The 12,262-nt window shown below is 38.9% G+C and overlaps 1 protein-coding gene across 9 annotated transcripts in view; it reads left to right on the top strand.

Moving 5' to 3' along the window:
* Window positions 1-12,262, top strand: part of Scaper (S-phase cyclin A-associated protein in the ER) — a 387,677-nt gene that overhangs the window by 162,553 nt on the left and 212,862 nt on the right. For all 9 annotated transcript variants that reach the window (XR_015626332.1, NM_001427719.1, XM_087560185.1 and 6 more), the window contains 1 exon segment: window positions 10,459-10,595. Coding sequence is in view for 8 of the 9 variants with exons in the window: in NM_001427719.1 (NP_001414648.1) it covers window positions 10,459-10,595 (137 nt within the window). In the remaining variant the exon portion in view is untranslated.

Below are 12,262 nucleotides of genomic sequence, written 5' to 3'. Positions count from 1 at the left end.
CTGTTTGCCTGGTCAGAGTCCTTCTGCTTAGGATATTGTTACTCACCCTGCCATATTGGGTGCCCACTTTGGACCCAGTACTACTCAAGTGTACTGGATTTGGAACCTAGACCAGGGAGAGCAAAGCTGCAGCCTACCAGATAGTGGGTAGATCTTGTAGGAAAGGGTCCTTTCAGTGCTAGTCCATGGGATTAAGTGAAAGGCATTTGAACCTTATCAGACTAGCTGCTGCAAGCAGTGGGGCAGCTTGGGCCAGCACAGCTATTTAGTACATTCAGGTTCTGTGTTACTCTGTGCTTGATGGCTAACTTTTGCCCTGCTCTGTGAGTTATACATGAGAGTCAGTCAAGAAAGGTGATTGGATCAGTGGAACATGTATCATTTCTTTTAGTGAAGCACCTCATTATTTTTATATTTCTGCCAGAAATGATTTTTTTTATATTTACACATTTCAGTCTCAGTACTATATGCCTTTAGTATGTGACTACTGTGCAAAAAATATGTATTGATTTCAAGTCCAAACCATAGATGTATAAGAAGTAAGATTGCTGTGATTTGATTCACTTTTGATGTCAAAGAAACAAGAATGTCAAAGTTCAAACTACTAGGTCCAAAATAATATTATTTATTACATGTTATTTATGCTTATAAAGTAGGTGTCTTTCAAATTGGTTATTATGGTGAATTATATACACAATTGTAGACAGAAAAGTGTGGTAAACCTCTGTGTCCTCACTGCCAGCCTTCCAAGATAACTTCTGACTTGATGACATTTCATTTATGTCCACTGAATTGTTTTAAAAATCTGTTGCAGGTATTTTAAAATAATGGCCCCCTTTAGGGGTACAGTTCTGACTATGAAAGCCTAGGGCTTCTCCCATGGCTAAGCACATAATAAGTACAGAGTCACACCTCAAGCCCATCAATGATTATTTTTTAAAGGGCTTTCTGCTTTAAATTAATAATTGGATTTATATACTTATTTAGTCCATATGTGCATGCATTTGTTGTGTGTTGTTTATGTGTTAGGGCATGCACATATGGCTGTCGGAGAACAATTTACAGGGACTGGTTCTCCTTCCACAGTATGGGTCTTGGATAGCTAACTTAGGTTCAGGGTATGTTCCTTCCTCTGCTGGCTAAGCCATCTCACTATGCCCTGAGACATTTTCTTTAGTAGATTCTTCATAAAGTGCATATGAGCATATGTTTTTTGAACTTTTAGAATACTGATAATAGCTCATTTTTGTTCTTATTACTTGGAAATCACTTTTACCTTTCATCAGTTTTGTTTTGAGTCTTTGAGAGTAGTGAACACATTGACTGTTTTGTGGCATGAAATTCTCTTATTATCTAAAGAACCGATGTTTACTTTTCTTCTCTGGAAAGACACTTGATTCTTTTGTTTGTTTCTTTGTCTAAAGAGCAAAAAATTTCCCCTTTTCTTTGGAGCCAGAAAGTTTAAGAGGTTATGTCTTGATGTTGTCCACTAAGATTTTTTTCTTTTCTTTTTTTTTTGAAGATAAGGCCTTATTCTGTAGCTCAAGCCTGGAAGTCACCTTGTAAGATAGGTAGCCTCAAACTCTTGGCAGTAGATAGCCTCCCCAGTGCTGTGGTCAGAGGTGTGAACCCCTAGTTGGTCTTTACTCTTTCTGTTTGTTTAGGATGGCATTGTTTCATCTCATCCTGGTAACTTTGGTACTTGAGATTGCTAATGTTTCGTTTTTATTTTTTCATTAGGTGAGTTTTATAAAACCTTTGTTTGTTTTCATTTGTTCTTATTTGTGTCTTATGGGCACTCCTTGTTACTTTGTTTTGTCATAAATATGTTTTGTGGGTTTTGTTATTGAATTTCTCATTTTTATAATGTGATTCAGATTACCTACCATTCTGCTCTTATTGTCAGCTTTTTTTCTCCCAGAATGTTGTTAAGTATTTTAATGTCTACTATTTTCTCACAGTACACTCTGATTTTACTGAACTGATTCTCAGGGTTGAAGCCTTTTACACACTCTCAATTTCATGAGCCAATACTCATTTACTATATAGTTCCTTCCTGGTTTGATTTATAACAGCTGTTTATTATACTGGGTCACCCAATGGTGCATCTTTTTTTTTAAAAACATAAAAAGTTGATCTAAGGTATGGAGAGGGAAAGGAAAAAAGGGGAGGAAAGCTGTCTTGCTTTTAACAAAAAGCCGAACGTATCTACAGGAGTATTTGTCACACTTTTTATATCAGAAATTTTAAGCTGCCCAAATAATTAACACTGAGATACCAGCAAAATTGAATGTACCTGTGAAGTACAGTGCCTGTATTCACTAACTTAGGTCATCACGAAAATTAGTGGGAAGAATCTATATCATGGATATTTGATTGAAAATAGCTCATAAGCATTATGGTAATTCCATTTTTATTAAAAACACACAAAGAATCTCTAGAATATGTTTTAAAATAACAGTTGTTTTGGGCTGTTAAAAGCCATAGGAGGATTTCCTTTTAATATTGTTAACTTTTTATGATTAACATGTATTCTTTTTTTTAATTATGTTATTAGTCAGTAAAAAGCATCATTTTTATTTTGGAAATTAAAAAAGTTGATTAGTCTGTATACATTGTATATATCAATTCATATGTAAATATTGTCTAATTTTTTTATTTATTCTTTAATCTTTTTGTACAGTCCAGACTTTATCCCCCTTCTGGTTTACCCTCTAACTGTTCCACATCTCATACCCCCTCCCCCAAATCCCAAGAGGATGCCCCCACCCACTTACCCCACCAGACCTCCCCATTTCTTGGGGCCTCCATCTCTTTTGGGTTAGGTGCATCTTCTCTGACTGAGTCCAGGCCTGGCAGTCCTCTGCTGTAGATGTGTTGGGGGCTTCATATCATCTGGTGTGTGCTGCCTGGTTGGTGGCTCAGTGTCTGAGAGATCTCGAGGATCCAGGTTAGTTGAGACTGCTGGTCTTCCTATAGGGTTGCCCTCCTCCTCAGCTTCTTCCAGCATTTCCCTAATTCAGCCACAGGGGTCACCAGCTTCTGTCCCATTGGTTGGGTGTAAGTATCTGTAGCTGACTCTTTCAGCTGCTTGTGGGGCCTTTTAGAGGGCAGTCATGGTAGGCCCCTGTTTGTAAGCACACCATAGTATTAGTAATTGTGTCGGGCCTTGGGGCCTCCCCTTGAGCTGGATCCCACTTTGGGCCTGTCACTGGACCTCCTTTTCCTCTGGCTTTTTTCCACTTTTGTCCCTGCAGTTCTTTCAGACAGGAACAATTCTGGATCAGAGTTTTTGACTGTAGGATGGCAACCCCATCCCTCTACTTGATGCCCTATCTTTGGACTCTACAAGTTCCCTCTCCCTACTGTAGGGCATTTCATCTAAGGTCCCTCCCTTTGAGTCTTGAGAGTCTCTCACCTCCCAGGTCTCTGGAACATTTTACAGGGTCTCTGCACCTCCCACCTCCCAAGGTTGCCTGTTTCCTTCTTTCTGCTGACCTTCAGGGCTTCTCTCCTGTCTACCCTGCCTGTTCCCTTTCCCACCCAGATCCCTCCCTCACTCCCCCATTCTGTGATTGCTTTCTTCTTCCTCCCAAATGGGACTGAGGCATCCGTACTTGGGTCCTTCAGCTTGTTAGCCTTCTTGAGTTCTATGGACTGTATCCTGGGAATTGTGTACCTTTTGGGGCTAATATGCACTTATTAGTGAGTATATACTCACTAATTAGTGAGTACATCCTTTTGGGTCTGAGTTATCTCACTCAGGATGATATTTTCTAGTTCCATCCATTTGCCTGCAAAACTCAGGATGTCCTTGTTCTTAATAGCTGAGTAGTATTCCATTGTGTAAATGAACCACATTTTCTGTCTCCATTCTTCTCTTGTGGGACATCTGGGTTGTTTCCAGCTTCTGGCTATCACAAACAAGGGTACTATGAACATAGTGGAACACGTGCCCCTGTGGCATGGTGGGGCATCTTCTGGGTATATGCCCAAGAGTGATATAGCTGAGTCTTCAGGTAACTCTATTTCCAATTTTCTGAGGAACCTCTAGATTGATTTCCAGAGTGGTTGTACCAGTTTGCAATCCCACCAGCAATGGAGGAGTGTTTCTCTTTCTCCACATCAGGCGATATCACCTGAGGTTTTGAGCTTAGCCATTCTGATTAGTGTAAGGTGGAATTTCAGGGTCATTTTGATTTTCATTTCCTTGATCACTAAAGACTTTGAATATTTCTTTAAGTGCTTCTCAGCCATCTGAGATTCCTCTGTTGTGAATTCTCTGTTTAGTTTTATACTCCATCTTTTGATTGGGTGGTTTGGTTTCTTGGTGGTGAGCTTCTTGGTTCTTTATATATTTTGGATATTAGCCCACCTAATGTGGGGTTAGTGAAGATTTTTCCCCCAATTTGTAGGTTGCTGATTTGTCCTATTGGCTATACCCTTTGCCTGACAGAAGCTTTCCAGTTTCATGAGGTCCCATTTATCAGTTCTTGAGCTTAGAGCCTGAGCCATTGGAGTTCTGTTTAGGAAATTTCCCCCTGTGTCAATGAGTTCAAGGCTATTTTCCACTTTCTCTTCTATTAGATTCAGTGTTTCTGGGTTTTATGTTGAGGTCCTTGATCCACTTGGACTTAAGCTTTATGCAAGGTGACAAATATGGATTTATTTTTATTTTTCTACATTTAAACTGCCAGTTACACCAGCACCATTTATTGAAGATGCTTTCTTTTTTTCATTGTATATTTTTTGGCTTCTTTGTCAAATAACAAGTGCCAATAAATATGGTTTTATTTCTGGATCAGGAACAAAACAAGGATACTCGCTTCTCCCATATTCAATTTAATATAGTATTGGAAGCTCTAGCTAGAGCAACAAGACAACAAAAGGAGATCAAGGGGATTCAATCGGCAAATAAGTCAAGGTATCACTATTTGCAGATGATATGATAGTAAACAACTTCAGCAAAGTGGCTAGATATAAAATTAACTCAAATAAATCAGTAGCCTTCCTTTATGCAAATGATAAACAGGCTGAAAAAGAAATTAGGGAAACAACATCCTTCGCAATAGTGACAAATTATATAAAATATCTTGGGGGTAACTCTAACCAAACCAGTGAAAGATCTGTATGATAAGAACTTCAAGTCTCCCAAGAAAGAAATTGAAGAGCTCTGAAAATGGAGAGATCTCCCATGCTCATGGATTGGCAGAATTAACATAGTAAAAATGGCCATCCTACCAAGAGCAATCTACAGATTCAACGCAATCCCCATCAAAATTCCAACACATTTCTTCAAAGACATAGAAAAAGCAATTCTCAAATTCATCTGGAAAAGTAAAAACCCAGAATAGCGAAAACATCCTTAACAATAAAAGAACTTCTGGGGGAATCACTATCCCTGACCTCACACTATACTACAGAGCAATGGTGATAAAAAGTGCATGGTACTGGTACAGAAACAGACGCGATTCTTTGGTGGATTACTCTTACCCCGGTATACGCACATTATAGCACAAAGAGACCTCAGATCCATGACAGCCCACCTGCCTCAGCCTTCAAATGCCGCATTGCAGGTGTAGTGCTGCACACCTGGCCAAAGAATGGGCAGCTCTTGGTAGTTAGAGTTAGGTGTCTGACTCTTTTTTGAATAGTGTCTTTCATTGGGTATAGGACCCTTAAGGATGTCTGATAGATATTTTATTTATATGCAGTTGAAAGTGGTATATTGGACCCTTCAGAAAATTAAAGATGCCATTGGGTATTCCTATTCTGTATGTAAGAATAGAAATGACATATTAGAATGCAGACTGTTTGAGCAGTATACGGGGAAGGGATGTGGATTATTGAAAAAACAGACTTGTCTTACACAGGTTTTGTGTACTGCCATCACCTCTGTGCGTTCATATGTATGTCAGTCCTTTCATGTCTTGAAAACACTGTGTTCTTGGAGTCACCTATTCCTTCTAGCTCTCAGTCTTTCTCCCACCAATTCCACATAGATCCCTGAGCCTGATGGGAGGGCTTTGATGAAGACATGCCATTTAAGACTGAGTGCTCCAGTCTCACTCTCTACACATCTTCTAGTTGCGGGTCCCTGCCTTAATTCCCAAATACTGTAAGAAGTTTGTTTGCTGTGCATTGAAAGAGGCACTGATCTTCGGGTATAGACGATGTCATTAGGAGTCACCATGTTGCTGTATTCTTCTGACACAATAACAAGTTCAAGTCAGACTGTGTCCCAGCACTGAGATAGGACATGGTGATCCATTTGCAATTGATACCTACTGGCAAAGGGACATGGGTTTTTCTCCATTGTACTGTCACTGAGTGTATCAGTCATACTCTATGGCAAATCCCATAGGAGAAGGTGCCCAATATAAATGATCTCAAGTGTGTGTGTGTGTGTGTGTGTGTGTGTGTGTGTGTGTGTGTGTGTGGTGTATACCATTTGTTTAGTTTAGTTTTAATTTGTTTTTCTTTTTTTAGTATTTTTGTGGATTTTTTTGGTTTTGTTTTGTTTTGATACTTTAAAAGAGAGAACATAAAGTTGGGTAGACAGGGAAATGAGAGATAGAAGGAGTTGGGGGAGAAGAAAACAAAAAATATTGCAGAAAAATTAATGTTAAAATACATGGAAAACCAAAATAACAACAAATGGTGTAAGGTTGCATGCTTTCCCCCCTTAAGTCAATATTGTTGTATCAGGATTGATGAAGGTGAATGGAAATGAAAGAAAGCAAAGTTGACTTCTTTAGAAGCAGATTTGTTCCTTTAATCCGAACAACTGAAGAACTCCAGTCTCTTTGAGGAGGTGGAGACTGGGCAAGTGGCAATGGGGACTCAGGTTTTCATAAGATAGAAAAAGGGGGCTTTGAGGATAGAAGATTTCATTGCAGGTCTGTACCTTGTTTGCCTTGAGACACTCTCAATAAGACTGGAGTCTACTGTTTTCAGCAGCTCTGGGCCCTCTTGTCCCCACCTCCTGTGCTAGAGCATAGCCATATGTTGCCATACATACACTTTGCTTTTACATTGATCCTTCTCTCTAGTCTCCGACCTTTTAATTTTTTTCTTTTACTTTCTTTTATGTATTTTGTAAGTAGCCAAGGTTATATATGTATTTATTGTTATATTTTATTTTACAAAAAGGGTACAAACTATATTCTTTCCTCCTCCTCAAACTCAGGAAGAAGTATACTTACTTCATCATTTTCCCCCTTTCTACCCCTCCTGTGTGCTTTTCCTATGTTCCCACCTTATACCCCTCTCATATCCATGGCTCGCTTTTATTATTCTTACGTGTGTGTGTGTGTGTGTGTGTGTGTGTGTGTGTGTGTGTGTGTGTGTGTACGTGCATGTGCGTGCTTGTATCACAAATATATAAATATGTTGTTTCCGTTTGTTGTTTGTAGGTATATGATTTCAGGGCTGACCACTTTACATTGGATAACCAATTTGGGGTGGTCATCCCTGGGATAGGCTAAGTCTCCTGCTCTCAGCAATCTTTAGTTCTTTGTCTAGGGGTAGGAATTTGTGAGATTTCTTTCCCCTGCTGCATTAGCATGTGTGTTCATACTGTCCTTGTTTAGGCACCCATATTGTGAGGTATTGGGTGAAGCTGCTCTGTTATTTCTACACAAACCCACAGGAAATTTCCTGGTTGTCTGGCGTTTATAGTCTTTCTACTTCCCCTTCCTTGATGATTCTGGGCACCTTTTGACAAGAGCTGTGTAGTAGATATATACATTGGGCGTGGCTCCTTGCAGTGCATTGATCTCTGCATTGCATCCAATTATGGTTTTCTGCCATTGTCTCCATTTGATACAGAGACATTTCTTTAATGAGAGGTGAGAGTTACACCTATCTGGATTTGTTTTAGAATTTTGTTAGGAATTATGCTGGCCTAGTAAAGTATCAGTAATGAGCTCTCTTCTCAAATCCACGTATGCTAGATTCCTCGTATCAGGCATGATTTCCCTCCTGTGTAGCGGGTCTTGTTCCCAATTCGATAGCTTTGGTTATCACTAAGATATGAGTACCACTCTTCAACTTTAGGGCTATTTGCCATGCTGCTCAGCGTTATGCCTCATCAGTGTCCCAGCTGAATAGGACTGTTGATATCACCCCTCCTTTGGCAGCTTGTATACCACTCTCTGGTACTGTGGAAGCTTAATTTCAAGTGTGTAGGTCTAAATGCAGGTATTCATGTATGTGTAGCCAGACAGCAACCTCCGCTTCCTCACTTACCATCCATAAGTTATCCACCAACTGTCTTAGAATTTGTTGAGTAGACTAGGCTGGCTGACCAGGAAGTAGCATGGATCCTTTTGTCTTCATTTCCCAAGTAGAGGTTGGGGGTGGGAGAACATAAGCACACCCACCTCTCCATGCTATTGTTTTTAAAATATGGTTTCTGGAGGATTGAACTCATATCTCAGGCTTTTGTGACAAGTATGTTGGTTTATGTTTTTTAAAAAATAACTGACTTTATATATAGAGCAGGTCTAGACGGGCTGGGCAAATTTCTCAGTGAGAAGGAGCTCCTGAATAATCAGGAGGACCTGGGTTCAGATCCTGACATTCACATAAAGAGCTGAACACGGCCACACATGTCTGTAACTCTACTGCAAGGTGTGTAGGTTAGAGGACATGGTGTAGAATCAGGAGGTTCACTGGGGCCTGATTGCCAGCCAGACTCTCATCTCCATGCTGATCCACCTGTACACACAAATACACACAAATACACACTTATACATTGTACAAGCACAGCATGCACAGAGGTCTAATTAGAAACTGATCTACTAATTAAAGGGTTGTTTCAGTTATACAGATGTCACCTAGAGACTGAAACTAGGTGATACTTGTGAGGGTTAGTGGGTCAATCTGGTATGGACTTAGGGTTGCGAAGAGAATGGGTAAGTTTTGCTAATGATTGAGCAATTATGTTAAAAATGGCACAATTTATGGACATGGGGAGCCTAAGAGTTTTATGAGCATGTTATTTTGGATTAGGAGGAAAATGTGATGTCAGGAAACCTTGTTATGAAAGGTTTTGGGGGAGGAAGAAGTGGCCTGTAAGGCAAAAAAGCTGGTGGAGACACAACAGTGTTGGTCTTGGTGTTGGTTTCCTAACAAGGGGAATTTGCAGATTGGTTAGGGTTAGTAAGGTTTTTGCTGTACTCATAAGTTCAAGAGAGAGCAGAGTTAAAGAGGTAAAGATGGAAAGGCCACACTTCCTGGTTCCATAGGATACTAGCTTTAGGGGGACAAGAAAAAGGATTTCTTTTGAGATGATCTAAAGAAAAAATGTGAAGAATCAAAGAAATATAAGATATAAGTCTAGGGGAAGAAATAAGACTTAGTGTACTTTTGGAAGTCTTAACCCTAACAGGAACATGAGTTTAAATATAGTAGAGTGGAAAAAAGACAAAATGTGTAGGCACACAGAGTGGTAGGTAAATTGGCCGTGGAACTTCTATATAATGATCTTCTATATAATTCCTCAGTTAAAGAAAAGTAGGTTTTAACTGAGATGCAGGGATACAATAACAAGTGTTTGAGATTTGAAGGGGTGTTCTAAAAAGGATTTCTAGAAAGATGAGTGTGTGGATAAGCTAATGTGTGTGTGCTTGGCTGCCTGGCATTTGTGCTTGTGGTTTAGTATCCTAAAAAATGAAAGTAGTTGACTCAGTTTCTCCTATAGATACACTATTCTGTAATAGAGACACAGAAATAGATGGAAAGCTAGATGTAGAGTTGGGATTTTGCCATGTCAAATGAATGAAGTGAAAGGCAAAGGAATTGAGTACATGAAATAGCATAGTTGGAGTGAGAAGACTTATCTAAGATGATGAGAAGGCAAACAAGTCAAATTCTGCATTTCACCCAAACAAAAACTGTCTTCAGTGCTATACACTTTCCCTCTGGCATGTCTTTTCTGAGATGATTCACCTTTCTCACCCCTTTTCCCTATTCTAGTGTACACATACAACTCCAGCATCTGCTCAGATCACCAAACACTGTACTGCTTAGTTGCAGTCTTCTCTCTTTACCCTGAGTGAACATCTGTCTCATCTTCCCCTCAGGCTCCTATTGTACATTAAATGACTAACCAAACACTTGTATGGTATGTATGTATGTATGTATGTATGTATGTATGTATGTATGTATGTATGTATGTATGTTTTGTGTATATATTTTCTTTCCCTTTGCACTGCTATGTCCGTTTTTCCTTAGCATATAATGCAATTGATGTTCACCAAAGGTTTGAGGAGTTATTGAAATTCTCAACTAAAACAGATGTTTCAGTGTGTTTTAAAGCAACTGTGAGAGCCATTATTGCCTAGGGATTACTTTTAGTTTCTTTTATATCATCTATTCTGTCTACTACTTTGGAGTGGTCCTGTGTTGTTTTAAAATATCATCACCGCCATCATTTCATTGATTGTTTTGCAGGAACATCTGTCTTTGAAGAAGTATGTTGTTGACATTGTGATTGAAAGTGCAGCTCCACCAGAGCCTATGAAAGATGGAGAAGAACGGCAAAAGAATAAGAAAAAAGCTAAAAAGATAAAAGCACGCATGAACACCAGGTAACATAAATGTTCTTAAATATAAAACAGAAGTTCTTAGGGATGGGCCTTTTAATTTGATGGAAGAAAAAACATTTAAACTTGTTTGCTTCAAAAGCTTTGGAAAAAAAAAAAACCTCAATGAACCTAATTTATAGCCACTTTCTTTGATTGAGAAAGAAAACTGAGTATTGATCCAAAGCCCTCCCTTTCACCTACTCAAGGGCTCTTCTTATAATGAGATACCAAGGCCAGGCCAAACTTGAGCCTCTTTCAGCATACAATGCTACATTTAAATATTTGTAAACTAAGCTTATTTTTCTTTCCAACTATTGATTTTTAAATGAAGTATCAAAGAAAATCAATAGCAATCAACAAATAGAAGTCAGCTGGCTGTGGTGTCAGAGCCATGACAGGGTTTAATTAATTTGGTTGCCTGTCACAACAGGAAAAGTTCAAGAAATATCTTAAAATGGAAAGTGAGTTATCAGACCTGTAGTTTATCATCAGCCTCCAAAATGACATCTGAGCTCAGACAGCTGTGTAGTACATTACCTCACAAGCTTTAATGTCACATGATGACTGATGGGTCTTGTTTGAGGACACAAATACAGCTCTTTCTTCGTTGATACCTTTAGCATTGGGAGAAAGCATTATGAACCTTTTATCATGAAAGTCTCAAAAAGAGATGTTTATTAGTCCATGGAATTATTGATAAGAATGTGGAAGGAGGAGAATGCTGAGTGATACAGTAGTCTGTACTTTCCATGGCCAGACTGTGGCCTGTTAAGTAATCTGATTCATCTCAAAGATCAGAGATAACTCCAGAGGATTTTGTTTCTTTGAAAATGAATTGTTAGAAAACAAATAATGATGTTTTCTGATTTGACTTCACAAAAGAAGGAAGTGCCATGTATTTCTGGAGTGTAAGAAATCCTAGGGATGAGGTTTTTTATGGGTCCTTACTGCAATAAACAGAAAAGGCTTTCTTGAATTTAGTTTTTGCAATCAGTGTGCGTTTCCAGGCACAATTTCATAGCTTACTTCAGGGTGTAACTGGCTTGATTTGAAGTTTCTGCTGAAAACTTCTGGCTTCTCACTCTTGAATGCTTGTTATTTTGTTCCCTTCTATTCTCTATGTTTACTCCCTGCTAAATCCTGATTTTATATTCCCTATACTTGCTGATTACAAATTTTTACACCTTTAAGTGAAATTTAATATGCCTAAAACAAACTGCCCTTTAATCACACTCTAACATCTGACCTCATGGTTGTCTTCTCGCTATATGGAAAAAAGCATTCTGTTATCATTGCCCAGGTCTGAGCCCTTTAAATCACCATTGACCTCCCACTTGACACAAACCACATCTTCATTCTTACTTTAAATAATGTTTGCTTTAAAATGTCTGCAGCCATTTAAGCCAGACCAAATCTCAGCATGGGGAGGGGAGGTAGACACTGGGGCTAGAGAGCTGACTCAGAGTTAAGACTACTATGTATTCTTACCACCAGGTGACATAGAAGTTAATTTAGGCTAATGAAACAGTTTTGTGCATTAAATGTAGTGTTTAGTATATAAGTCTGTTCCTGTGCTAATAGCTTATAGATTTATATACATAGAAATCAATACATGTAAAAATCTAGAAGTGAGTAGGAAGTTAGATTCCACTTTATGAACTAGAGTGATG

This window comes from Rattus norvegicus, chromosome 8 (assembly GCF_021556685.1).
Source record: "Rattus norvegicus strain SHRSP/BbbUtx chromosome 8, alternate assembly SHRSP_T2T, whole genome shotgun sequence".
Classification (NCBI taxonomy): domain Eukaryota; kingdom Metazoa; phylum Chordata; class Mammalia; order Rodentia; family Muridae; genus Rattus; species Rattus norvegicus.
The sequence above is the reverse complement of the archived record's forward strand: the minus strand, read 5'-3'. Positions and strand labels throughout refer to the sequence as shown.